This window comes from Eleginops maclovinus, chromosome 2 (genome assembly GCF_036324505.1).
Source record: "Eleginops maclovinus isolate JMC-PN-2008 ecotype Puerto Natales chromosome 2, JC_Emac_rtc_rv5, whole genome shotgun sequence".
Lineage (NCBI taxonomy): Eukaryota > Metazoa > Chordata > Actinopteri > Perciformes > Eleginopidae > Eleginops > Eleginops maclovinus.
This window is the reverse complement of record NC_086350.1, coordinates 19,723,027-19,750,968: the sequence shown is the minus strand read 5'-3', so window position 1 is coordinate 19,750,968 and position 27,942 is coordinate 19,723,027. Positions and strand designations below refer to the sequence as shown.

The 27,942-nt window shown below is 38.2% G+C and overlaps 3 protein-coding genes across 3 annotated transcripts; 1 reads left to right on the top strand and 2 right to left on the bottom strand.

The window, feature by feature from the left end:
• Window positions 1-2,619, bottom strand: LOC134858354 (homeobox protein aristaless-like 4). The gene is made up of 5 exons (XM_063874207.1): window positions 2,284-2,619; window positions 2,144-2,200; window positions 1,910-2,058; window positions 958-1,062; window positions 1-380 (listed from the first exon to the last, which is right to left on the bottom strand). Exons 1-5 carry the CDS (start codon window positions 2,516-2,518, stop codon window positions 210-212), a joined length of 717 nt encoding a protein of 238 aa, XP_063730277.1. The 5' UTR covers window positions 2,519-2,619; the 3' UTR covers window positions 1-209.
• A 3,753-nt stretch (window positions 2,620-6,372) lies between these two features.
• Window positions 6,373-17,173, top strand: slc23a4 (solute carrier family 23 member 4). Its single transcript, XM_063899477.1, is given in 13 exon segments — window positions 6,373-6,619; window positions 7,394-7,534; window positions 8,414-8,571; window positions 12,244-12,403; window positions 13,512-13,693; window positions 14,131-14,251; window positions 14,339-14,447; window positions 14,450-14,494; window positions 14,627-14,880; window positions 15,098-15,262; window positions 15,368-15,476; window positions 15,555-15,650; window positions 16,333-17,173. Coding segments are annotated over 13 exon segments (1,857 nt in total). The 5' UTR covers window positions 6,373-6,571; the 3' UTR covers window positions 16,602-17,173.
• Window positions 16,212-21,417, bottom strand: LOC134875079 (protein FAM180A-like). Its single transcript, XM_063899487.1, has 3 exons — window positions 21,103-21,417; window positions 17,741-17,838; window positions 16,212-17,653 (listed from the first exon to the last, which is right to left on the bottom strand). The coding sequence occupies exons 1-3, from the start codon at window positions 21,179-21,181 to the stop codon at window positions 17,324-17,326; spliced, it is 507 nt and encodes a 168-aa protein (XP_063755557.1). The 5' UTR covers window positions 21,182-21,417; the 3' UTR covers window positions 16,212-17,323.
• Between the last annotated feature and the right edge of the window lie 6,525 nt (window positions 21,418-27,942).

The following is a 27,942-nucleotide window of genomic DNA, read 5'->3' as shown; positions in this document are numbered from 1 at the left end:
GTTCATTTCATGATGTCAACACAGTATATACAACACACCTGACAATTAAGCTCATCAATAAACAGTTATTATATTTTACAGATTACAGTAGTGTCATGGTTATAACTCATTATGATCCGCAAATCATGTATCAAAACTTGTTATGATCTTTGTACCACATGATTTTAAAACACTTTAACACAATAGTGCGATCAATTACAAGTGTTTTGCTATCTGTTGGTCCCCAGCGGGTCAAAATACAGAGTCCTGTGACCTGGGGGATGTGTGTTGGTCAGCAAGGTGGCGGTTGAAGCTTCTCTAGGGAACAGTGCTGACTGAAGAGGTTTAGGAAAGCACCACGGCAGCCAGCACGCTGCCTGCAGCTGGGGCTCCTGTAGCCGCTGATGGGGGGACATGCATACTGATGAGAAGTTCTCTCCAAGAAACAACACAACCACTAATCACTGTTTTAGTTAATCAAATGATATTGTTCTATATGTCAAAAACATTTAAATATCTATCTGATACAGTTTTCATACCAGAGGTATAACACCCTTTAAACAAGGCCTTTTCACCAGGAATATTAGACCAACGTAATGTGAAATTTAAGAGATAATGACCGAAAACAACAATATAATTAGAAAATCGCTAAAGAACATAATAAAAGCTACATTAAGTATGAGCCAAATTAAATACATTTCGGGTTTCATCAAATTAAATGTTCACACAAACTCATGGTAGGATATGGGTTTTAAAAATAATTATTCATTTTTATATATATGACAATTCAATATAATTGTACAGAATATTATTTTTGAAACTTGAATTCTTTCCTTTTTTTAAAAATGTATTTCACTTTTTAAAATTTTCTTCCCTGTTTTATATTCATTTGTTAATAATGTAAGCTTCATTTTGAGTTTGAAGCACATAATATGGGAATATCATTGGAATTAACGTATATATTAAATGTGATGTTACCTCATAATAAAGCAGGTGATGACTTGCAGGCTGACTGCTCATCAGTTCTATATCCTTCACAGTTTGTGCTTTCCTCCGTTTGGCTCTGCGGTTCTGGAACCAAATCTGAAGCACAAACAACAAGTTAAATAAATGTATCTATGATAACATACTCATAACTTAGCCATTCCTATTTTGTAGAGTACCAAAAGCAAAAGATGTATTATTATTTTCTTCTGAGCAATCATTATCATTGAATCATAGTACACTGAAAAAACAATGTTGACTTTAATTAAATGTCAACAAATACAACTGTATAAAGTTAGATGGACTCAATAATATTAAGTTGAACCGAATATTTGTTATTATTTGAACTTAATATTATTGCTTTCAACTAAGCTAATACAGTTATGTGAGGTCTGTCGACATAATACATTTAACCACAGTCAACGTTTCTGTTTAACATTCATGGTTCCAATAATAACTATTTATTACAATAAGCCCATTGTTTAAAAACAATCACTGAACTGTTGGTGACCCCAGTTTGACTTATTGACTCCTTCCAGCAATATACGACTTGCAAAATAAAGACGATGTGTTGTGTGTCATAGTTTGTTTATTTGATACCTATTGGACAAAAATAACTAGATTGTAGCTATTTGAATGTTATCAGAACAATCAAAATTAAATAGTGTCTAATTTGAATATACAGATGTTTAAACATATATAAAAAACTGTCCTTTATCATGTTCATTGTTGAAATAATTGGTAGCTTCCAAAGCAGCTTCCCAATACTGTAAGTATATTGTATTTAATGCTGCCATGATAATTCTTGGTCAAACATTCAAACAATTCACTCACTAATCACATTACTAATTGTGCACTTTTGCTAATTCAAGTTAAGAAAAGTAATGGAAACACAAATCAAAACAAAACACACTTAAATAACAGTGATTAGCATTGTGTGTCTAACCTGTATTCGTCCCTCTGTGAGCTGCAGGCGAGAGGCCAACTGCTCTCTTCTGTTCACGTCTGGGTAGTGAGTCTGCTCGAAGGCTTTCTCCAGATCCTGCACCTGCATCGGGGTGAAAGTGACCCTTGTTTGCCTCTTTTTCCTCTGACCTGTAAACAATTATTGTCATTGACATCTTCCTCATCAGCATCAATTTACCGGTAAACATATGGCTTCAAAAATCACAATACTCACTCATGCTGTCTGTGGTGGCTTTTGGAGACTCTGCAAGTAGTCTGATTTGTGTTGTTTCTAGACATAGAAACAGAGAACATAATATTTAATAGCAAGAATGAACTCCTTTTGGAGAAAAAAAAGAGTGATCGATAACGTACCTGCACATGAGATCTGCTTAGATATTCTGGTGTTCTCCTTGATAACAGACCAGTCACAATGAGTTTTCTTCTCCTTTCTGGCACATGTGGGCCCCCTTAGAATGTCCTCAATAGAATGGGATAGTTTTTTGCGTGGCTGAGATTCCATTTCTTGATCCATGCAGGACTCTTTCTCTGTATTTACTCTATTCCACATTCCTAGTAGCTTACCCCCCACCATCGGTCCGTTCGTCATCAGATGTTTGTAGTACTGACTTTATTCACCAGTACGCAGGAGCTTTAAAATATCACAAACCTCTTCTACTTCTTCTTCTGTCTGGCATCGTTGTTGCACTGTACAAGGTGATGGCGGTGAGATCACCCTCCCTCCCGTCAGCCTGTTTGACCTGCATCACATGTTTTTTATCAGGGAGGAGCGACTGGCGATATGTACTTCTAGGAAAAGTTTTTTCCTTAAGCGTCCCATTTTAACTTCAAAATGTAAGGTGTGCTCATTGTAAATATGTAAACTTGTTTCAGGTAGGTACCCGTATCACTTTTCTACACAAACTAGCTAAACAATCAAAGAGCATTGAGTTATTACATTAACTCTGAGGTTTCTCTGCCTTCAATGTCTCCAGCATGAAAATATCTTGAATTTTAGGGACGAGTTCAGACAAAGTCTCCTTGCCTCTGTGCCTTGCTTTACACTTTAGCAAAACGTAACCCTTTAAAACAGATTTAAACCGCTGCTTCTCTTCCTTATCACCAGATTATTGGAAGACTAACCGTTATCACCTTGGCCTCAACATGCCCTTTCACACATCGTTTCACCTCACTGACACACTGGGAACAGCATTCAGGGACTCCTTGTGGTGTGTAGGGAGCACATCTTATGTGTTTAGTTTTCTCCATCTGGTGGTGTTGGCTCCTCAGTGCATTTATTCCTTATACTCTGAATATAAGAAAGCAATGTTCTGAGGTCTTGCTGTATGTCATGTAAAGATCAGGTGATGTCAGTAGACTTTTTTTAAATTGCACCATTTTGAAATTTCCTGGCATTTCATTCTAAGGTGTTTAAAGCTTACATATCTGTAAAATGAACACACATTTACATTGACAATCTTCAGCAGCGATATGAATAGTTACTAATCATCTTCAATTTAGTTCAACTTCACTAGGCCTAAGAAGATGAATCAGATATTTAAATAGATTCAGATTCAGGTTGTTAAGTTTTAAATGCTTTGGTTGCATTTGAAATATGTTTTAAAAAAGTAAATAAAGCTTGATCTCCTTTCCATTTTGCATGTAATGAAATGTAGGAATGATTCATACAAATGAATATGAATGAATGGAGAGCTTTTGGTGTAAAACACACATTTAAAGATCATAATTATACAAATTTCTCTTAGACTACCACTGGTCTATAGAGTGGATGTGTACGGTATTTTGTTAATATATGAAACCAAATCGTCTTGGGTATACAAGCTTAATGTAAACTCTGCTGAGTAAGCAGCTGTGTGATCTCCTTAACAATATTGACAGATATTAAATGTATGTACAAAGTCTGGATTTATCTTGAGGACATTTATGTTTTGAAGCATTTTCAGCAACATAAATATCAAATGAAAACCTATATATATATTTTTTTTTAAAAGTTATTTTTTGGGGCTTTTTGCCTTTAATCGGATAGGAGAGTGACAGGGAGAGAGAGTCGGGGTGGGATCCGGATAGGACCACGGGTCGGGAATCGAACCCGGATCGCCGGCGTATGGTGCAGGTGCCCCAGCCAGTGTTGCCATGGCCCGGGCCTAAATGAAAAACATATTTGACAGCTGTAGGAGCAGTCATGTAATAAAGTATGAGATAAAAGTAACAGTTTTCACTCTCACCATGTAGATGGTGCTGTTTTATTCCTCTTGCGTCACACATGAGTCACAGGATGCAAGTCATTGTGGTCAGCATGTAATCTGACTTTTAAGAGTCATGCGAGGACACCCTTTATAAATTTGGTGGGAAAAAAAACCCTTTTATAAATGTCAGTTCTGCTTCACAGATGAGTCTGGAAACAAAGGTTGGGCTTATTCAAGGTGATTATTTGAATGCAACCGAAGCTGCACTCATTGTTCAGTTGTCAGGGTCACATGATGCATTGAGACCCCACATTCTCTGAGACTTGATTTGTACTTTCTTCATCCAGTGTGGACACATAACGTCATTGTCCTGTTGTTATCCAACTATTTTTTGGTGTTGTTTTAGTGATACAATATTACTAAACCTTATCTGCCAGTTATCACAGAACAATGTAGTATAAGAGAGAGGATAATATTCAATGTGAGGTATCTTTTGAAAGGATTGAGATTGCACATTTCTTCAGCTGATTGGTGAAAACTTCCCTCTGATGTGAGGCGTATTCTTTACGCTGTCCAGATTTCTTGTGCAATCTTTACAAGCATAAACCCAAGACAATAGAGTTAACTTCTTTTCAAGCATCCAAAATAGCTTTTTAAAAATGAGGTTCTGTGAAGTTTCTCATTATCATAAATACAAATAATTTATTGTTACCTATAACAATTTATATGTGAGTTATTTGAGTTTTTAAATATAAAAGTGAGTTGCTGAATGTCTTCATAGAAGGAAAAGAAAAGTGTTGTCTGAGGCATATGGTTTTCCATTGAGATGATTTCAGCTCAGTTTCCATACACTCTAACATTATATGTTGTAACAATGACAAAACTCATTCTGAAAAGGAGATAAGGCCTTTTTAGATAGTTTTCATTTCCCATTATTAATTATGGTGAAACAACATTCATGATCAGCTTTGTTAAATACACGTGCAGAACATTATTCTGTTAACTAAACCCAGTGCACTCAGCCATTGATTGCGAACTGCCCCTATCCCAATTTGATTATAGAGAAGCCTCTGAAACACACACTTGAGAAAGTTCACTGTCTCTGAGGCTAAATGTGATCATGTGCTTCTGAGCTGCAGCCTGATGCAAAAACTCAGAGACTGACTTGATCAACAACAGGTTGGGTGGAAAGAAAGCACGTTTTTACTTCTTTCTCCACACATTGAGCTATGATTTGGTGACTGGACAAATATTGACACATAACACATTTTGGGGTTTTCTGTAAGAGCAGATGACCACAATGCTTATTACTTCCAGTCAGTCATTTCAGCTGTAATGCTAAAATGCAGTTAATCCCATGGGTAACCTTTAACATACACAGGTTTCTGACCTTATATATCCTTGATGGCTTGATTTAAAAGAAAACTGGCACCAATCCCGGACCTACACTACCTGACATGTGAGCGATCCTTATAATGTGTTGTCACATGCATACAGAGCAGAAGACCTCATGATGTCCCTATGCGGCTTCTCTCTGTGCTTTTGGAAAGTTTCATGTGAGCTCAATTTCCTAAACTCTCCTATTTAGTGAACTTTTTCAAGCTAACATTCCTTCATTTTAAACAGTCCCTAAAAGCGAAGAATACTCTCAATATGTTTCTAAATAGCCTCTTGCTTGCATTGTCTACTTGCCAGTGTAAGCTATGTTTCTGTGACCTCCATTGCCTTTGAAACAAGACAAGGTACAGACTCCTGTTTTCTGTCACAGAGGCTGTGAAAATGATCTGGCTTACACATGCAAATGGTGTTAGAATGTTAACCTTCTCTGCTGCTGTACTACGACCTCCCTAATGAAGTGAATGTGGGCTGCTATCAATCTCTTAATTTAGACTAATAATATAATTTTGTCTAATATCATTTGAGGGGAAATAGAGCTTTACGGTAAATTAGTAAATTAGGTTAACATTTACTGAACATCTATCGTCATCAATAGCAGCATGTGATAGTTTAGTTTGTGATAGCATGTCAGAGTTAGGAAGGTTCGGTGGAAGAAAGGGCAAAAGCTATGGCCTAAAGACTTTTCTAACTATTGAAATTTGACTGTCTCAAAAAACGGAGAAAAAAAGGGTATGCTTGAGAGATTAAACAGATGTCTCAATGAGCCCTACCTAACATATGCTGGTTGGTCAGCTGCTGTTTCAGTTGTAATTGGGCTCACATGAGCTGCTGGTGGGAGTCATTTCAGTCAACAAGCGGCAGCAGTCACGTCTGAACTCTGCTCCTTCCTACAACACTGCCAACCTCTCCTGCCTCCTCCCGCCTCCCAGCTCTACCATTTTAGACTCCCCCGTCCTCTCTTGATGAGTTCCCTCCCCTCTTGCTAATATTATTTCACTTTTCTGTTTTGTTTTCGGCCCCAAAGGACCACCACCTGAGCCTATAGGGCTGAAGCTGACATGGCTCCAGAAAAGGAGAGTAATGGTCTTGACAACTATGCATTTGCAGTGAGTATTACTTATATTTAATTTCTTAGATTCTATAGAGAAGTCTCTTTAAATGCAACACACTTTAAAAGTTTTCTTCGATAATGTAAAAATATTACAGTATAGGATCAGATGAAGGTTAGGTTTTTTCCTTTTATCTGTGTGAATGTGAACACATCTGGAAGTCTGGAAGTAACACTTGGAGATGTATCTCTCCTCTTATCACTGAACTGGATAATCCATGTGTTCTTTCGTTTATTACCACATTAGAAACTAGATTTTTAATCAGTTAATAATTAACACCAGAAAGAACAGCTAGCAAAGTGGCGTCATGGAGACATATGAATGTACTTGTTTACATTCTTGCGCCTCCAAGCTTAAAATCTCATTATTGAAGAGATAAGTGACATGCTGTTTAGTCTGACTAACAGCAGTGTTGAGTCTAGATCTAAACTATTTTCAAAAGTGCTAACTATTTTTTGAAAATAAATAAGCTCATCTGACAGGCATTTTGTTTATAATCATACTATCATATCTTGGATCCATTTAGAGTGCAAATCATTTATCCTTATTGTTGCTGGAAAGTCATGAGTTAAAAAATATTTAACCACATTCCCTTACTAGGAATTATAGGTAAATGAGTGCCCCAAATTTCCGTGACTTTGTTTTTGTGTAATATTGTTTTCATGTTTGAGAAAGTTACAGATTTCCTCAACGCAAAACAAAGAAGTGCAGCCCTCATTTTGTATAGCTCTAATTCTCACTTCATCTGTGTCTCTGTCTGATGAATTAAAGCGTGAAAAGCGCTTTTGTGATCTACCGGAAACAACACATGGAGAAGAATTGGACATGTCCAGGGAGTCAGACAACAACAAGCTAGCATACTGCGTAACAGATGTGCCTCCCTGGTACCTGTGCATCATCCTCGGCATCCAGGTACGTCAGCAAAGGTTTTCACATCCATGTTTGACAATGAGGTGCTAGGTGTCTCCAGCCATTTCCTGCTTAAAAGCCTATGTACAGTAGCTTGTGTTGTTACAATGCAAACATGACCACAGTTTCCCGTGAGAGCTTCCGTTGGATGTTACCTTCACGGTTGGTTGGACTTGGTTTTATTTATGTATGTCTGATTGTGAAATTTGCTTCAGATACAGTTTAGATGGTAATGTCAGTGAGAATTGGTTGTAAGTATTAATCAGCTAAGATCAGTGACTGTTTCTTCTGAAGATTCAAATGTATGGTTCCATATAAACTATTTCCTTTTCTGTTTTAACTTTTTATTATTTCTTTCACGGCATTTGTCACGGGTCCTTCTTAGTGTATCCCAGAGATGTGCTACTTATAGGGATGACTGATACCAATAACAGGCCAATACTGACTCAAATAGCTTGGTCGGGCTAAGAAGCAATTGATAATTGATATACTATGTACATAATAAATTAAGGATTTAACCAATCTATTGCTGCATTAAAACATCCATTGAAATATAATGCCCTTTTTGTTTTGTAGAGGATTAACCAAGTTCCTGGTGTTTGGTAATACATAACCTCATACAAACAATTTTACAAAGTTGAGAGTAGTAAAGTCAAGGCTGCCACAAAAAAAGTTCATAAAGTAAATGCTGGTATCGTTTAGGTACTCCAGATTTTCCCCCATATTGTGATTGTAGCCATTCTAAAATCATTGTGTTTGGATGCAGGTCTAGCCACTACTGTAGGCTGATTGTTCTTCCAGGGGTCATACAACATTTAGTAAAATCCTACTTACGTACTTCAAAAAATAAATGAAGCTAATCTTTTTCTCTGGTTCTCTCAGCACTGTTTGACGGCATTTGGAGGAATCATCGCCATTCCGTTAATCCTGTCTCAGGGCTTGTGTCTGCAGTTTGATGGTATCACACAGAGCCACCTCATCAGCACAATATTCTTCGTCTCTGGTGTTTGCACTCTGTTGCAAGTTACTTTCGGCATCAGGTAACAAATTCAATTAAAAGAAGTTAATGAGCAGGGATATCCTTAATTATTCTGATGATTACTATTTACGTCTCTTCCACTGCCTAGATTAATCAGTTCACCTCTCTGTGTCATGCTGTGTTGGGTCGTGCTTTAAATCCAGCAGTGCAGCACGGTGCATTAAAGTGGAATTAGTCATGCTGCTCCTATTAAGCAAAGCAGAACAATCATTCCTTCTTAACCTCTGTTAAACTTCAGGCCTGCTGAAGTGAGTGTACAGCCTTAACCATGAACAACAACATTATTTTCTTTGTAACTGGGCAGAGCTTTTATTTAAGGGATTACCAGAGAGAAAGTACAGCTTTACCTTAAGATCCTCACAAATGGAAAGGTGTTTTTGGGTTTGATGAGGAAATCATGGGTAAAAAGTGAAATAAAAAAGTACGGCAGTAGATTGCAGATCTCTGCCAGGAATGACTCTACTAAACAAAGAAGAGTCAATTGTCCATCACAGTTTACTTAGAATCAATATGGTCTCAAATAAAGCAAAAACAATGATTTTATAATATCCCAACTTGTTATACATGTACGTTTTTTATCAACAACCAAGGCCAGAACGAGGCCTTTTTTTAGTCTAACCAGTTGCCAATAATGCATTTTGCCCCAAATAAGTTGTTGTTCACTTGCAGGCACTGACCACCAATAAACAGTCCATAGAATATGTATTTTTTTAAATGATAAATGAATGCAAAACACTAAACGTCTTTGAGCATACAGTGAAAATGACCACAATAAATATTAGGCTAATGGGTCAAGCAGTGTGTAAGATGCAGCCTGTGCCCATGCAGGCACACATACCCTTACATACGTATTAAGATACCTTTCTGGTGCAATAAATGTTACTTAATTGAGTAATGTTATAATGCCACAGCCTTTATATTTAGGTACCAAATACATGTACAATACTTAAAAGTTATATTTTATGATACAACATTATGCAAAACAGTATAAATTGACACAATTAAATACAAGTTCATGCAGTAGGAGCCGGACTTCTCCTCTGTTGCATGCTGCAGAGTTTGTTTTGGAGAATGACAAACATCAACCAAGTTCCCTTGCTCTTGCTGAATATCAGTGTCGCAGTAGGATTAGGGCAGGAATTTCAATCTTATTATGTCTGGAATCTAGTTCTCTGGTAAATGTCCAATCTCCTGGCTTGGGAACCACAAGGTTTTATCCATTTTGCCAATGAGGTGTAGGTCGCTAGATTGCTAAAAGCCTTGAGCAGTAGTGTGTGTAACAATGAGTTCCCATGAGAGCTTCGTTGAAGTATATCAGGGTGGGGACTTGTATTTAGTCATACCTATTGTGAATTCTGCCTTAAAAGTTTAGAGGAGGTCCTGTAATTGTTTAATATAGTAAGATTCAACTGTTTTGAAGACAAATGTAGAAAAAACATAGAATCCTTGTTGTTTTAATTTAACTTAATTGGTAAATGTATCCCGGATGTGCTACATATAGGGTTTGGACTATACAAACAGCCAATATATATGCTTGGCTCTAAGAACCCTGTAAACTATCTTCTTTAAGTAGGATCTTCCAATCAGCTGCAGTTACCTTGAATTAATGCACCTTTTTTTGTAAGTCGTTAACAGTATGTTTTGAATACTTCACAACCTCAAACAGTTCAATTAGCAAAATCAAGGCTGCCACAAAAAGAGCTAGTAAATGTGGACCGTAGTACCAAATTGTTCCCCCATGGTGAGCATAAAACTTGGTTTGAATGAGGTCAAGCATACTGTGGTGGAAGTTTCAACTGGGGAGCAATTTAGTAAAATTATAGACTTCAAGAACTAAATGACTAATTTTCTCGTCCTCGCCTGGAGGCTTTGGAGGAATATCCATCGTACCCCGGGGGCTCAAATGGATCACAGAGAACGTCTGCAGCAAAATCCAGCACTACTGGTGGGCACCTGTGCAATGACTCGCAAGCTGGTAACCAAATTCAAGTACATAGAAACACTACGCGCAGGGACCTTAAATCTGCATGTTCATTTACGTCTCCACTCCTAGATTAATCAGTACCATGCCAGTGCTTCTGAGTTTGTAGAGGTGCTTTGAAATCCAGAGTGAGAGGTGATAAATGGTAGTCATGGTCCTATAAGAAACCAAAAATAGAACTTGTTTTGGCTGAAGTGATGACATAACCATAACAAACTTCATTTTGGTACGGAGAAGATCGTATTAGGCATTCCAAGAGAAAGTACCATTACCTAGACTACTGAAGGTGTTGGGTTGATGAAAATCATGGTTTGAGGCTGTTGCTCTCTGCAAAGGACAGACCTACGTAAAGAAAGAAGGTCAATGGCCATCGTTATCTGAGATATTGGTTGAAAATTTATAAAGGCAAAACTGAATGTAAGCGTACCACTCTGTTACACATGACTTTTGATCCCAACACACACGCCAGGCCAAACGAGGTTTTTGTCTCCGTAATAAGCATTTTCCTAAGTATAAGTGGCCTTGCAGGCACTGAACCAAAACTCCATAGAAAATTTTGGAAGGATGCATTAAAGTCGTTTGCAGCGTAAAATGCCACAATAAATCATTGGCTTAGAGGAGATGCAGTGGAGGAATGTGCCATACAAATACCCTTACAGTAGTGATAATACCTTTGTGCAAAGTACTTAAGAAAGTTTGATATCCGTCATTTGGCCAAAACATGGTAAATACTAAAAGTATTTTTAGAATGCAACAGTTTTGTTATATAGTTCAGCATAAGCGACTTTATTTTCCACCAGATTATTTGAAATGAAATCATCAAAATCCTTGCAATGTGATTGTTCCTAGGATTGGATTTTCAATCTTATCTATGTTTGGAATTAGTTCTTGACTAAAACATTCGGAGCCTCTGTGCGTCTTTTTTCAAGAGAACTGCCATTGGTGGCGTGACGTATATGACAGTATGTTGTTGGGGCTTCCAGTATATGTCCCTCAAGATGAAAACATTATAAACTCCAATCAAAAGATATTTGCTGTTGTTCTTAAATATTCCCTTGTGTGAGGCAAGTTACCCCCACTTACTGTGACCTACTATGAGAGACTGACTCATTTTAAATTCTGCATCTACTACAAATAGTGGACAGTGAAATGAGCAGCATAATGAGGATTATTACAAAGCAGATGACTTTAACTCAGTTAACCTCTCTTGTACATCAGGCCCCCTCATTAGAGTCAGTCCGTCCACCTTCACATGATTCAACCATTTGATCAGTCAAAGAATCTGGATCCATAGAGACTCTTCTGAATTTAATTGAATAAAGTTTATTATATTGAACATTTCAAAAACTAATTAAAAGATATCTTTAACAAAAAATAAATTAAAATGTATAACTTAAGCATAAACTAAATACTTTCAATATAAACATTTAATGTCTCAAATGGAGTAGAAAGATGCTCATACTTGTTACATTGACAAATATATAATTATATATATTTATAAACATTTCCCAAGTCAATTCAACATAATCACCCCACACATTGATATGCATAAACCTTTGCGATTGGTGAGAGCACTCCATCTGACATGATGATACCTGATGATGCCTAAAAAGACAACAGATTTATCTGGCTACCTGTGGTTTCATTTTCTTAATTATACTCCTGCTGTCTGTGAATATATGCCATTTCCAGACTGCCCATTCTCCAAGGTGGTACCTTCACATTGCTGGCCCCTTCCATGGCAATGCTATCCATGCCTGAGTGGACATGCCCTGCTTGGACCCAAAATGCCAGCTTGGTCAACACTTCCTCCATGGAATTCACTGAAGTATGGCAGACTAGAATGAGAGCAGTAAGTGAACCATCACATCTCTCTAAACACAACCCACTGTTTTCCACATGTAAAGGGCCTCTGGCAAGTGTTGAAAATGAATGGTGTTGTACAAGTTTAAAACCTACAGCCACAACCTGTCATTCTTTTCTTTTTTCTTCTCTTTCTTTATTTGCTCAACTATAAAAACAGTCGCAAAATAATCAAACCTAGCTCACAGATAGTGATATACTGTAAGAGCATAGTTCAAACTCTAAACCAGAGAAGGAAAACATATTTAATATAACTTAAAGCAACGCTAAGCAATTTGTTTGGTATAAGCACCAGTGTTACATGTCATGTATCACGCTTAATACAACAAAACATAGAATTTCTAAGTGCCTATGAGCTGCTGATTTTGAGTGACCACTGAATGATCTGATTAATACATCTAAATTACATTTTATTTACGCTTACAGTTTTGTATGGATTTAACAGCTAGCACCTAGACAGACTATCCAATGTACTTCGGGCACTGTGGATTTTTTATGAAGTCCATTGCTTTTTGCTCTGGCCTGACCAGTGACCAGAAATCCTCCATCCGACACTTTTAGACCTAGATAAAAACCATTCAAAGGAAAAATATAAAACCGATACAGTTGATGATCTAACAACCATTTTGTGGTCCTAAATGTGTTTTCTTTTTTTCTACACCCATCTTGCAACCCTGGTAAATTATGTTCCAACCCATGGGGTCTACATTGCTTAACATTTAAATACTATTAGATATGAGAACCTACTCAGATGTTGCTAGTTCAAGACCCATGGTAAAGTATCTCTCAAATTGTGTTTTTGAATGACCAGCATTCGTTTCACATGTCATAAAAGTGGCATTAACTTTTCGGTATGAAAGTGTTATGTTATGAAAATACTTTAAAGGCACGGTTTTAAGTACTGTCCTGTGGAAATGACATGAGTGGAATGATGTTTTGCCTGTGCTGGGACAAATGCATGTTGTTTAGACAGAACCCACAGCACCATAAAAGTAGTCTTTGTTCAAATGCTGTTCAACAGAAATATTATGTGTGCATGTTCATGCCAGCTCCAACCCTTGCAACATACTGATGTCGTCTTTCTGGTCTGTCCTCAGCTGCAGGGGTCCATTATGGTGGGCTCACTGTTCCAGGTGTTTGTTGGTTTCTCCGGCCTCATCGGCCTCTTCATGCGCTTTATTGGACCTCTGACCATCGCTCCCACCATCTCTCTCATTGGGCTATCCCTGTTTGACTCAGCTGGTAGTAGTGCTGGCAACCACTGGGGCATCTCTACCATGTGGGTACAATTCAAATAAAGGTTCCTTTTTTAGTGTTCAGGATCTTTCTGCTACAGTAAAAAAGCAATTCTGTTTTTGTTCTAATAACTTTCTGATTATCTTGCATGTAATCTATTTCTTGTCAGTTTAGCAATGTGAGGTCTTGGCTTAGTGGGGTTTATACAATTTTAATGCACCAGCTTGTCTTATAGGTTATGTTAAACTTGCTTGCTCCCCTACATAGAGTACAGCCAAGTGTATTACAAATATTATTGACTTGAAATCTGTCTTAATCTCTTGGCACAGCAATAAAGCTTATTAAATAACTCCTTGCCAAAGAACCTTCTTAGTTGTTGCTGTACTTTGATTTTTTGTTTAGATTTTAGCAACAACATAGTTCAGTTCTATATTATTTAACAATGTTAATTTAGTAATGATTTGTTCTTGTCTCACACAGGACCACAGCACTGATCATCCTGTTCTCACAGTACCTCCGTCATATACCTGTGCCCTTCCCTATGTACAGCAAAAAGAAAAAACTGCACACTTCCAATGTCTACATCTTTCAGATTCTCCCTGTAGGTATCAAACACGTTCATTGAAATACGTGAAGTTAACTGTGCGTTTAGTCTTTAAACTTTATTTTCTTTTGATTGTGTCCTCAGGTTCTTCTTGGAATCACTTTGTCTTGGCTCATCTGCTACATTTTGACAACCTACAATGTGCTTCCTACTGAACCAAGTCATTATGGCTACCTGGCCCGCACTGATCTAAAGAAGATGTTATAAGCCAAGCTCCCTGGTTCCGTTTTCCGTACCCAGGTAAAGGTCACCATATATCCAAATATAGCCTAAGGTTACCTTTTAGTAATTAAAAGTAAATGGAAAATAAAAGGGTTGCAGGCTCTCACATTGTGTTTATTTCTATTTCCTTATGTTTGAATCCAAACATAGGTCAGTGGGGGATGCCGACTGTGAGCCTGGCAGGGGTGGTTGGCATCTTGGCTGGTGTGATTTCCTCCATGATAGAGTCTGTAGGGGACTACCAAGCATGTGCCAGGCTCTCTGGGGCTCCACCTCCCCCTAAACATGCTATCAATAGGGGTATTGGCATTGAGGGACTGGGCTGTCTGTTGGCTGGAGCCTGGGGTACAGGAAATGGAACCACTTCATACAGCGAGAATGTTGGAGCCCTTGGTATTACAAAGGTAAGACAATAATGAGTATTTTTGGAAGTACTTGTCTAGAAGGCCAAAGCCCACTGCCTTGTTTTCAAATTTTCACCAAAGTTGAAAATAACTTGTTTATCCACCCCGAGATTTTGAGTTTTGATGGCCAATGCAACAGACTACCAAAACATAACCTTGGAGGCGGTAGTAGGCATAACCTTTCTAAGACGTTTATTTCTGCCATTTCTGTTTGCAGGTTGGCAGTCGCATGGTTATTGTAGCTAGTGGAGTCCTGATGGTTGTCATGGGTGTGTTTGGTAAAGTGGCCGCCATATTCACTACTATCCCATCACCTGTTGTAGGAGGGATGTTCATGGTTATGTTTGGCGTCATCTCTGCAGCAGGAGTTTCTAATCTGCAGGTACTCATTCTAAAACATCATGGTGGCAATATTGGACTGTACATTCTCCTGAATATTGCAGGACTATAATTTCCTGTAATGTTTTATTTTTTCACACATTTTCAGTATGCAGATATGAATTCTTCTCGAAACCTCTTCATTTTTGGATTCTCCATGTTCTCTGGTCTAGTCATTCCTAACTGGATATTCAAGAACCCCACAGCTATTGCTACAGGTACATTAATAACATTCATCTGCAGAAAAAGCATCATAATGTGGTTCTACGCAAACAATTTCCATTGTATTTCGTTAGGTGTGGCTGAACTCGACCAGGTCTTGCAGGTTCTTTTGACAACCAGCATGTTTGTTGGAGGTTTCTTTGGCTTCATTCTGGACAACACTATTCCAGGTATCTTTTTTCAATTTCCTTACATTCTTGGATTGTTGGTTACATTTTTGATCTAAATCCTCATGATATAATGTCCATATATTGCAAAACACTAAAGGATTGCACCATTTCCTATTCCAAAATGATTGCTAGGGTAAGAGTTACTGACTGAATGGTGTCAGGTGTTTTTTTCATACAGTGTTGGAATACCCAAGTAAGATATTCGGTGTCTGGAGACATGATTATCAACTAGCTTGGGTTAGATTTAAAACAGGCTCACAGGGAACAGGGAGACAATCGCTATTAAAATTTGGCCAGAGTTTCCTATAGTTCAAAGAGATTACACTAATGGCAAGCGTCATCACGACATAAAACATTCACTATAGAAAAAAGGTGTTATCAAATGTAAAATAAAAATCTTCATTTGCTATTTTATATACTTGTGGCAGGAAATAGTTTTAGGAAGAAAACTCGAGACTGAATTCAAATTCTGAAATAGTTCTAAAATTACCCTGTGAAAAATATATTCTACTGTAAGTGTAAAGAGGAGAGTAACACCAAAATAAAAAGACATCCCTGATACACAGAAAAGCATTCCCAAGCTTTATTAAAATACAACCAAGCTATGTCCAATATAACACAATCTCATTCCTTCAGTAGACCGTGATAGAAGGGTTTAACAAATTTAACACCGGTCCAACAGGATCAAAGCATGAACGAGGCATCCTGGCATGGAGCAAAGCTCACGAGGATGACTCCAGCAACACACTGGAGAGCGGAGAAGTCTACAACATTCCCTTTGGCATCAGCTCTTACTTGTCTTCTTCCTCCTGGATCCGGTACATACCCTTGTGCCCTCCTGGTGAGCCCGACTCCCTGGACGGAAGCGGAGCAGATACTAATGCCCTGGAGCCTAAGCAGCCACTTGGACATGCAGAGCCTTCAACGATTATTATTGGAGTTGCCCTGTGAGTCCTGTACTCACTTCAGTATGCAATGTTATGGATTTTTCCAGAAACCATCGAAGGCAGCTCAGTTTGGACCTCCTGTCCTTTGTTAAAGACACTGTACTGTAACAACATGGTGTAATTCCCCATGAGGGACATTTGCGAATGGCATTTGCATGAGATTGGATTCTTTGTGAACTTTCTTTAGGGAGGAACTGAGGTACAATAGGTTAGTTTAAGTATATTTCTTTGTAAATTGTTTGTGGTAAAAGGTTATGATATCATTCACTGGATAACATATATATGATCTTGAAGACATGTTCTGTACAGTCACTTGTACTCACAGAGCATGCCACTGAAGTATAAACAATTATTTCTTGTTTCAATGTGAGTGGTCTTCTCAGTCTTAGAATGCAATCACAGCCAGGTGTTAGTGAACAAGCACTGAAAAGACATATGAATGTAAGTAGCTGCATGGTGTTGCTTTCAGCATTTAAATTCAACATATGTATAGTAAATACATCATGTCATGTTTGCATTTACTTTTCTGTGACAGTAAATGTATTATTATTTACTTAATTGTATCATTATCTTACCATGAAGCAGTTTTTTTTACAGGGTTTTCTCTCAGTATCTTGCTGGGATAGAAGATGTAGGTCTCAAAGCAAAAACCAGGAATGTCCACTGATCTCCATGGATATTTATTTAACATGCATTGAACCAATGTGTAGCAAAACCATCATCCGTTCAGTTTGACCCTGTTAGATCCTGCTTGATTGCTTTGTACAAACTAACAAAAGACTCGGCCCATAAGCTTTGTTGGTGTTCAGTAGTGGAATTGGCCATCCCCTGGGCTGCGTATACCAAAGTCAACAGGGAGCGCTCAAAATCGTCCTGATGCAGGTGACCAATGTGATTTGAAAGGCGAGAGATGAGCCTAAACACATCTGTTAGCTTCCTGGGAATGATCTCTTCACAGATGACTTCCATATTTCTTGTCTTGCGGAGGGAAGCAAGCTCAGCATCTTGCACTGAAAAAGCTCCACTGGCCTCAAAATGTGTGCCCGCCAGCAGGATCTAGAAAAAAAAATTATCAGTGTAATCATTGAGGTTTAGTCAATGTTTTTGCACTTTAAAATTACATTCAGCATGTAGTCATCTCACCTCAAATAATAGATGAACGTCATCAAAGGAATTGTGGAAGGTGGGGTTCACCAGACTTCCCAGCCCTCGCTTTATTCTGCGTGACGCTGGGAATAGGGCTATTTGTAAAACAGAAAAAGACTGAGAATGAGATCCAACGTATGTATAGAACTTACTTATAGAGGTAGATAAGCAGGGGAAGTTTTTTTTAGCAAACCCTTTTGTTCAGGTTTAAATGTATGCTTTTTATTTGGATGATTTACTACTTAGGGTGTTAAGCTGGACATTCCCGTGACAAGCAGTTTAAACAAACTCCGCATTGTTCTGGCACATGTGATATCCAGGTTCCTCTTGCCCTCACTAGGAAACACTACAGTTAATATATACTATGCATTTCAAACTCTACGATCTCTGACCTTACAGATGACTTCTATCTGCAGGAGTTGAGACTTCAAAGCCAGCAGAGGAATCAAAGGCGGAGGAACACACCGATCATACAACAGGCTCCAGATGATTTTGGCATGCAGTGTTTAGTATAGGGTTAGCATTTCAGCCTCACTTCCACAGCATGGGAAAGCAGGGTTTTAACTGCAACAAGTCTTCCATGGACAAAGAAAGCTCACAGGCAAAAACCTTTTCCTTTACTTGTTCAAGATTGGAGCATGAGCAAAAATTAACCCTGCACAGACTTGCAGACTAATACTATACTGAAAAACTAACTATACAAAAACAGAGCTCTCAAGGAATGAGTGTTATGGATTTATTGGCACCTAGTGGTGAGGTTACAGATACAACCAACTGAAAACCCTAACTCTAACCCCCTCACCCATCCATTTCCAATCATATAGAGAACCTACGGTGGACCTCAAAGGAAAGGTCCTCTCTTGAGCCTCTCTGGAGTGTTTGGTTTGTCCGTTCAGAGCTACCATAGGAAATAATTGCGACTTAACTTGTCAGACTCAGTAAAAGAGGATCCACTCCCTACACTATCTGAATATGATATGATCAAGCTAACACAAACACAACAATTCATGGTTTCGGATCATTATGCAGTAATGAAAACATGATAATTAATAGATCCAACAACAGTCCTTTATCCTATTTCCCTCCCAAAACATGTTAACAAAAAATGAATGCATTTTCTTAAGTGGGAATATGAAGGTCTTCTCCAAATCTCATGAAGTGAGGTCAAAAGTTGTTTCAACCACATAAGGGCACTATCGGAAAAAAAGGAATCTTGAAAGTCATTAGAGGTCATTCTGTTGGGACCATGAATGTCAGTACCATGGAATATATTCAAAAAGTTGATGGAGTGCATGTGATGTCACCTATTTATTTTGGTCTAAAGAAATGTTGGTGACAAACTATCAAGTCTCCTGGTAATGTTAGAGGAAATGTCAAGGAATCAGTCAGAGGGGCTGATCCTCTGGGGAACATTAATGTCTGTTTTTCATGAAAATATATCCAATAACTGTTGAGATCACACCCATATCAAAGTAGCGGCACAACCGACCAATGTACATTACCATTCATCAACGTTAGGAAATCGGGGAGAGACAGAATGGATCAGAACATGCAAATATTTAGACAACTGTTTTCACTCGCTGTCCAGTATCTCCAACATTCTTTGCTTGCTGGTTTTATTAATGCATGTAAAATCTAAAGCTCATGCAGTTAACATTTCAAATAGAGCATATGCTTCAGGTTACAATTATGTGTAGATAAAAGGAGAACAGATGGAGGGAAAAATCAGAGGAAGTCATAAAGATATAAATGCAGACAGACTGAACACAACCTGTTCATGCAGGTATTCAGACCAGTGCTTAAGGGACTGTGACTCAACTGGTCTGTGTTGATTATCATTCAACCTGCTGCTGTGCAATCAGAACCATTAAACCTGGAGAGTTTTGTCTGAAGTAAAGATGTAATGACCAGCTCATAGTTTGTCCTATCATTTTAAAACGAGAAGATAAAATAAAACAGGAGAGAAATCCATTAAATATCTTAGACCGAGTCAATTACCAAACTGCAAACCCTTTCGCTCTTGGCTGTGTCCGTGTTTAAGTTGATCATATTTTAATAGGTGTAAGCATTATGACATCTTCTACATAAGCTTTACTTCCAGTGTGTATAATGATCTGCATACATTTTAATGATTTTTATTTTTTTATTTTCTTTTTGTTTTAATGTTTTATTTTAAATACTTGCTGTATTTAAAATAAAAACAATCCAACATTTTTAACCAACCCTTATGGTTCTAATTAAAAGGCATTGCACTGTGTTTATAATTGTGAACGAAATGGATAAATCACTTGACACACGTCATTCATTGCCTAATCTGGGCTTTTTGCTAAAAGTTAAGCATAATGCAGAGCATGAGCTCTCTGTTTTTAGATCACATGGTTCCAGTCAAACTCACATTCTTGTGATCCAGGTGGCAGTAAGAGGTAAGTGTTTGGAAAACTTATCCAGAAATCACTCAGTAAACTGCACACAGGGGTTATTTTATGTTCACATGCTAAACTCTGTATAACAGATCCAAATATGAACTGGTGATTCCAGCCTTTTTACGATGTGTGTATGAAGTGATTCTCACTGTTGCTTGAATTCCAACTCCTGTCAAAGAAGAAGTGTCAATAGCATAAGCTGGAAAGTTTTTCTTTAGGATTGTAGAATCGCAGCAATTATTGAATATTTACCTCTGTTTATGTCCATAAGTGTTTGTTTCAGTAACTGATAGAACCAACATCTTATCATTCTTATCAAATCAAATAAAAAAGATCTTATTCTTTCTGACAAAAGGAATTCCCTGAGCAGAGTTGGTCTGGATATCTCAATATGCTTTTCATTCACTTGAGGAATATTAGTTTCCTCTCTCATATCATCTCACTTTTGGAACCCTCTCTTTGTTTTCATATTAGAAACAGGTGCAGATGACATGTGAACCTAGTAGCTGGATGACAAAAGTGAAACTGTAGTGAAAACAGTAGTAAGACACAGTATTTAGCTTCCAAAATATAGGAAAACAATTTGATTTTCTCCAGTATTTTTTTTGTAACTTTGCTGTTTTGGATTCTAATAAAGGTCTTGTTCTTAGGAAAACAGTTGGGGCTTGGTAAAAATGGTAAAATGTTTTAAAACTTTGAAATGAGAACAAAGATATACCTTACAAAACCCTATGTTGTCATACATTCTCCTGCAGCCCAGACTCAGTTATCACTTTATTTGGATTACTCCAAAATTATATTCTCTCAATCAAATTACAGTGCTGCTAAATATTATATTTGCTATGTAGAGAAACTTGTGGATACAATCACATCTTCCAGTTTAACATACAGTTTGCAATTCTTTATCAAAACGCTGAGTTTCAGTTCAATCCTTACCTTTAGTCCGACTTCGTGAGACACCTGTTCGGATGCAGCAGTAGAAAATACCAACAATGATCATCCTCCAGGGCAGCATGGTGGCCTGTACACTTTCACGATGTTACTTGGTATAACTTGAGCTAAACTGGGCTCTCAACTTCTCCCACCACTGTGTCTCTGCCTGTTAGCCCTCGCTCCTGTTGCATTGCTTGCCTTCTCTTCTCTTCCCTCTGCATCAGCAGCCTCACATCGGACTCTATACGTTCTCCATCCTCCTGTTCAATCCCTCTGTCTGTGCTCAGGACTGCTCTGCTCACCCTTCCATCCACATCTGATCTCACCCTCCCTCTCCCTCTTTCCCTCTCTGCTCCTCATAAGCTGACTCTTTTAAAGCTTTCAGCTGGTTGTCATCAGGGTCACAGACACACAGTTTGGTTTAAAACCTTCTGCTCTCAACATTTACAGGTGGACATTAATGACACTTCTTTGTCCCTCACCTCTTTGTCTGTTTTTCTCCTGTCCATCGATTTGAAACAGCTGTAACTACATTTATCTTGATCCTATCCTGTCAAACTTGGTTTGCACCTAGTGTTTGCATTTCATGTAACTTTATGATTTCCCCCCGCTACATGTATTGTAACAAATATTGTAATTTTAACTCCATTTCATTCATTTGACAGCATTACTTTACAGATTATTTGAACCCCTTACTTTCCAGTAAAATCCTCATATCTCAAGATGTGTTTATTTTGAATGTTTCTGATGAACTCAACTACGAAGTGTTTAAAACAAATCTATTTCTTCTCAAACGTCATAAACGTTATAAAAAACCTTTTGGATAGACCAGAAAATGCATGTCACAAAGTCAAAAACAGAACTATTATTACATGCCCCTGAAAAGTGGATTGAGACCAAAGTTACAAACCAGTGAGGATTTAACAGAAAATGATGCATTTCTATACATTAAATTACTTAATGTATAGCTTAGCCCCACCTTACACATCTGTAACAGTAAATACAAAAACCCATTAATGTAGCTGTAATATTAATCAGATATAACATCAGATATAATTTAATGCAGTTCATTAGTTCCTGGTGTTGAGTTGCATGTTATCATGGCCACTAAACATAGTCTTTGTTACTGTCTTTTATCAACTTTTTAGCAGTTTTAGAATATGCCTATATTTTGGTTTTTTGGAAACCAAAAACAATATAAGAGTACTAAGGTTGATTGTCTTTGCTGCAACCTGTGTGCTAAAGAACTTATCTCATTTTTATCATCCCCTTTGGAGCTGTGTTTGTGTGCCTTTATGTAAGTAATTTCTGTTTTTACCAACAGCTTGGTCCCTCAGCGGATGGAAGCGGATGTGATGGTGCCAGGATGAACATCGGCAAACAGCTCAGTTTGTGTTCTTCAGGAGGAAAAATGTGGAACATTTACACCCCTAGGTGATTATTTCTAATTATGCAATGCACTCACCCTGTTGTACTGGACAGAAAGCATGTGCAGAAACCACAAAGAGAGACTTTGTTCACAGCTTGGCACAGTTCACTTTCTCCACAAGCCTCAGGAATGGTTACCAAAAGTGCAACCATATAAAAAACATTTATGTGTTTTAACACTATTTTAAATCCATTTATTAAGTTTGGGTAAACACATGCTAATGCCAACATGTGAGCACATAGTTCAATTTCCAAAAGGTCCTTTCCACACATCTGGCCCCCAGGAACTCACATGTGCTTCTGTGGAAGTCAACATGGGACAAAGCTACCCCTCAGATTAAGATGGAGCAGTTGTGCTGCTGCAGAGGAATGCAGACACAGGCTGTGCTGAAACTGGCAAAAAACATGTGGCCACTGTGAAAGCTCCAAGAATTACAGCTTGCAAAAACTTGAACAAACATATTATTGTTTCGATAACTAAATTCAAGCCATATCCCAAATATTTTCCTTTCTAAATTTGGTGTTCTGTCTGAGGTGGAAAGGGTCCCATGTTAAGCCTGAGTTTGTGTTTTTGCCTATATTGAATACGAAAACTTCAGATCAGTGATTATTTGTTTGTAATTATAATGGAAGGGGCTTTACTTTTCGCACTTCTTCTAACTAAAAAAGTTGGCTGAGCTGAGGAGAATAAGGGTTTATGACAGGAGACAGGACATGCCTGTGGCCTTACAGCAGTCCACAAAGTTCTGACTGTCATATCCTGCTGAATGTTTGCACTCAGACAGTTGTCAGGATGATGATTCATAAGTGTCATGGCAGTATTTTCCCTTTGTGTTTCCCATTCTCCCTCTCGCTCTGTGCTCCCCCTGTCTGTGTCGAAATACAACCATGCAATTTATAGATTCAAATTAAGTATATATTGCGTTTTGTATAATAGAGACAGTATGCTATTGGCAACAATCTCTTATGAGCTTACTGTACCTACTCAACCACCCCACAATGCATTGCGTATGGGAGCAGGTTTTCAGCCAGGCACACATGTGTTGATATGTCACTTTATTAAGTTTAATGTTTTTTCATGTGAGAAAGTGACCATTAAGATTTCCAATATGTAGTCAGTGAATGCAAATTTCCTGTTTGGAAATTAGCTGTGATATCCTAGGAGATGAGACAGCAGCTGGCAATAAGGTCATGTGAGTTTTTAGCCAGGCTAAAAGCTATTAATATGTCACTTTTATTAAGTGTTTATATGTTTTCAAGCAGGAAAGTACCCATTTGGTCAATCTTACCGAACAACGCCTGGTTGTGATGTAATAAAGTATATGATATGTGACAGAGGTAACTCAGATCCCAGTCTGATACAGAATTTGTTGTTTGTGTTTCCTGTTTGAAATGTTTGCCCCCCTGTTTCCTGTTTGTTTTTATGTACTTCCTGTCTTGTGTTTTCCTGCCTGTTTTGTGTGTTTTTTTAACAGCTTTTGTTTGATAAATTTCGCTTTTTGTTTTTCTTATCTGCTTCCTTCTCTGTGTTCTGCATTTTGGTCCTGTCTTCCTTACCCCCAACTTTTGACAGTGGAGGTTACATGCAATCACTTCTCCTAAGCCAGTTTCTCCTGAAAATGTCCCTCCTTTCTGTCCTTTGTTATCTTCAAATCTACACTCCGGTCTATGAGCCTCAGGTTGGGGAGCTGCATCCCTCGTGCGCTGATACTGCTAGCCCAACGCCTCCCCCCCTGTGGTGGCCCGTGGTGCCCAGACTCTTGGTTGCCCTCAGGACCAGCTCCGCCCATTGGCCCTGCCATCTGGCCAGCCTTCTGAAAAGCTCTGACTGTCTTCTTGCCCCTAGGCGAGCTGGTCTAGGTTCCTGATTCTGCTATTCATCTCTAAGACACATTGACCTTGACTCCAAATCAAAACATTTTTTTAACACAGCGGTTTTTCTGTTTTCTAAAGGATAAAAATGTTTCTTCCAACTCTGACAGGAACGAGTAAGTGACTTTGGACACAGCATAAACCTCTCACATGGCAGGCACTTGAACATGTCGCACACAGGTGTAAGTAATAATGTTGCAACTATGCCTGCATTCCAGCTGGTGTGACAGTGTCAGGGCCGTTACATTAACCACGTTGGCTTCCTTACATGGTAACACCTGTGCTTTCACTTCCATGAGAGAGAAAAGACACTTTCAAACATTATCCGTGGAATGATTATTTCATGCATTGAAGTAAATTACTCTCTGTAAAAGATTGAAATGCACTTGAAATGTGTATATTGCAAGGTTTTCCTGTTTTTACTACATCAAAGGGTTATTCCGAAAATACTTTGCTGTTTTGAACAAGCCTCCCAACTTCCCTGTAAAGATACTGTACTGTATCTATGGCTAATGAATAAACTTCATTTCAATCTATAAAGTAACATGGATGAAGGCATATATGTAAATACTGATTATCGAACTTTACCAATGTCCTGAGGCAAAAATACACTCAGAACACATTAGGCTACGCAGTATGCATAATAATAGGATATGCCCTGACCACTTAAAACAATTGATGTAGTATTTAAACTTATCCACTAGATGGCCTTATTTGTCTGCATTAACTTTCATCCACTGCAGCCTTCTTCATGGTGATGGACAACCCAAATAAAAGTTATTAGAAAAATAAGCACCAACATGATGAATTAGGAAATTGGTTATTGATGTTAACATGCAACATTTATTTTTCTAAAATACAGCTTAACTGGGGAAAAAGTTGAACTTTGAATAACTTTCTAAACACACAACGTTGGCAAGCCATTGTATAAGTTTTACATAAACACATCAGCATTTTCTCTGCCAGAGTTTGGAGATTCGGTACACAGCATCCACACACCCTGGGAAGTCGCAACTTCACAGCCTGGTACTGCAGACTTCCCAGATTTTTCACAGACCATCTGTCACCACTATGCAGTTGTATTGTACTGCTGTCTTCAGGCCAAACCCAGTTTATGATCCGTTCAGCCACCCTCCTGTTTTTGAAATTATACTAACTTCTCATAATTTAGACTTCTGGGACATGGTCCCCGACGGATCTTAAGCTGGCGCAGTAGCGTGTCACAGAGTCAGACTGTTGAACCCCTTGTCCATCTGTTCCTCATAGACATAGCAGAAGAGCTTAGCAGTGACTGTAATTAGTTGCATGAAGAGGTTCAAAATCCCACAAAGTTCCACAGACTGCAGTTGAAACGTGACTTTCTGGGACAGTCTGCAAATCGCAACCATAAATAGCATTGTGGGAACAGAACAGACTTTGGATTCTGGACCAAACAACTTTGACAAATGATGTGCGCTTTTGCATTGTGGGTTGAAGTTGCAACATATATCCAGTCATATCAGGCCATTGAAACAGCAACTGCATTGTCTCAGAGCAATGACAATAAGTCTGATGTGTTCTGATGGTAAACTTGCTCTCCTGGGCTTTCAGGAGACACAAAAGCAGATTGTGAAGGGAAAAAAAGGTGAAATAGCTCTTTGTGTGAAAATAAATTACAGATGGAGCAAATCTGTAGAGTATTTATATACAAAGTGTTCCCTTCCTCAAAGGAAGGTTTTTTGTATTGCTATGCACATCTAGGGCATACAAAGCTATATGCCGTACAGTATGAACATTAATCAATGCAATTGAAATGTAATTTGCCCTATATGTGTACATGATATTTGACATTACTTCAGTTTTCTTTTTTCTGTTTAAAATAAACCATTATTTCCAGAATTAAAAAAAACATGTTTAATCACTCCTAATAAAATAAACTAAATGTGCAAATAAAAATGAAAAATGGGCTTCTGAAACATGACTTGAATATGCTCCTTTGAATCGAATTTTCTATTTTACATTTTGTTTTAATAACAGTCCGGTTCATATTTAGCTGGATTATAACAGCATAAGGATTATGGTAACACACGTTTTAAAACATTCTTATGTTGTAAAATACTGTACCATGCATAAAAAAAGTAAGGTACATTGCTGTAAGTGTACAGTTTGTATCAAACTGCATTTATAGTAATATTCCATGAATTCCCAGACTTTACACAGTTTACACAAAATGACTGCAAGCAAATCCTTGAACACACTTTAGCTTTATTGCTTCACGTTTCATTCAAAGCCGTTATTCAAAGATTTAAATCTACCTCCCATTCTGTGCCGAACTTGCCTGAATCCTCTTCTTATCTCCGAGGACGACAGATGAGCTGTCTGCAGCGGAAAGGCCTTGAACGTGTCCCTGATCACTCACATTCACTTCTCAGAGTCTGAGTTTGTGTGTGCACTTTTATTAAAATGTACTGTGCGTTTGTGCAAATCCTCAGCCATATCCACAATAGTCACTTATGTAAAGCCAAGGTCTTTAACTCCTTTCTTCCCTTATCCTTCATTCTCCACATCCTCTTAGGCTCTTTGTGCTTTTGCCGCTTCCTCTCATCTGCCTCGACCTTGACTTTTGCCATCTACTTCATCAGACGGAAAACAGACGGAAATCTAGGGCACAAAAAATCACACAAAAACCCACATTTCTCAGTACAGTACAGTGAATACATCAGTTTACAGCCAACACTTCCATCCCTTTGAAGCAAGCCCGGTTCCACTCCCTTCTCCTAGTTAAACTGCAGTAATGACTCAATAATCTGGGCAATTGACCGAAGGGCTCGGTTTGGGCTGTGAAGACTGTTGCAGTTCAAGGCCATTACCTCAGTTTTAACTGCAGCTCCTGCTGGGAGCTGTGAAATAGTCTGCATCTAACCGTGCTGGTCTAAAAGGAAATCGTTTGTTTAATCAAAAAGATAAAATGTTATGAAGAAAAGAAAAGTGAGAGTACTCATTAAAACTTTTATACATACACACCATTCTGCTTGTGGAGGCATTCATGCACAATCACAGAAGTCCAACTCAATGTCAATATGAACTCAGTAGTATAAGGCTGTTTGCCTCAGTTTATTTGACCTGCTGATCAATATCCTAATGGACTGAAGTATCATAAATTAATTAATGCGATTAAGCCTAGTGACTTTCTTTCTTTGGCTTCCATTGTCTCATTCATTCTGTCTTCTCTCTCTAATTCACTTGCTCTGACCTGTTCCTTGCTTTCTATTTCAATTGTCCTCCTTCTTTTGAGCCATGCTTGTTGCATGACATCCACTTAGGTACAGACAATATCTCAATATCTCCTGGATGGATTGCCATTAGGATTTGTAGAACGATCCCAGCAGTATCAATAAAACCAACTTCGGTGATCCAGAAAAATCACCCTATTTTACAAATTGAACATAATAACGTATTTGAGAAAGCGTAAAGAATGCAATTAGCAATGTACCATCACCGATGGGTTGAATGCAGAGGTCAACTTTCACTGTGTATACTGTGTGCATGTGTGACAAAATAAAG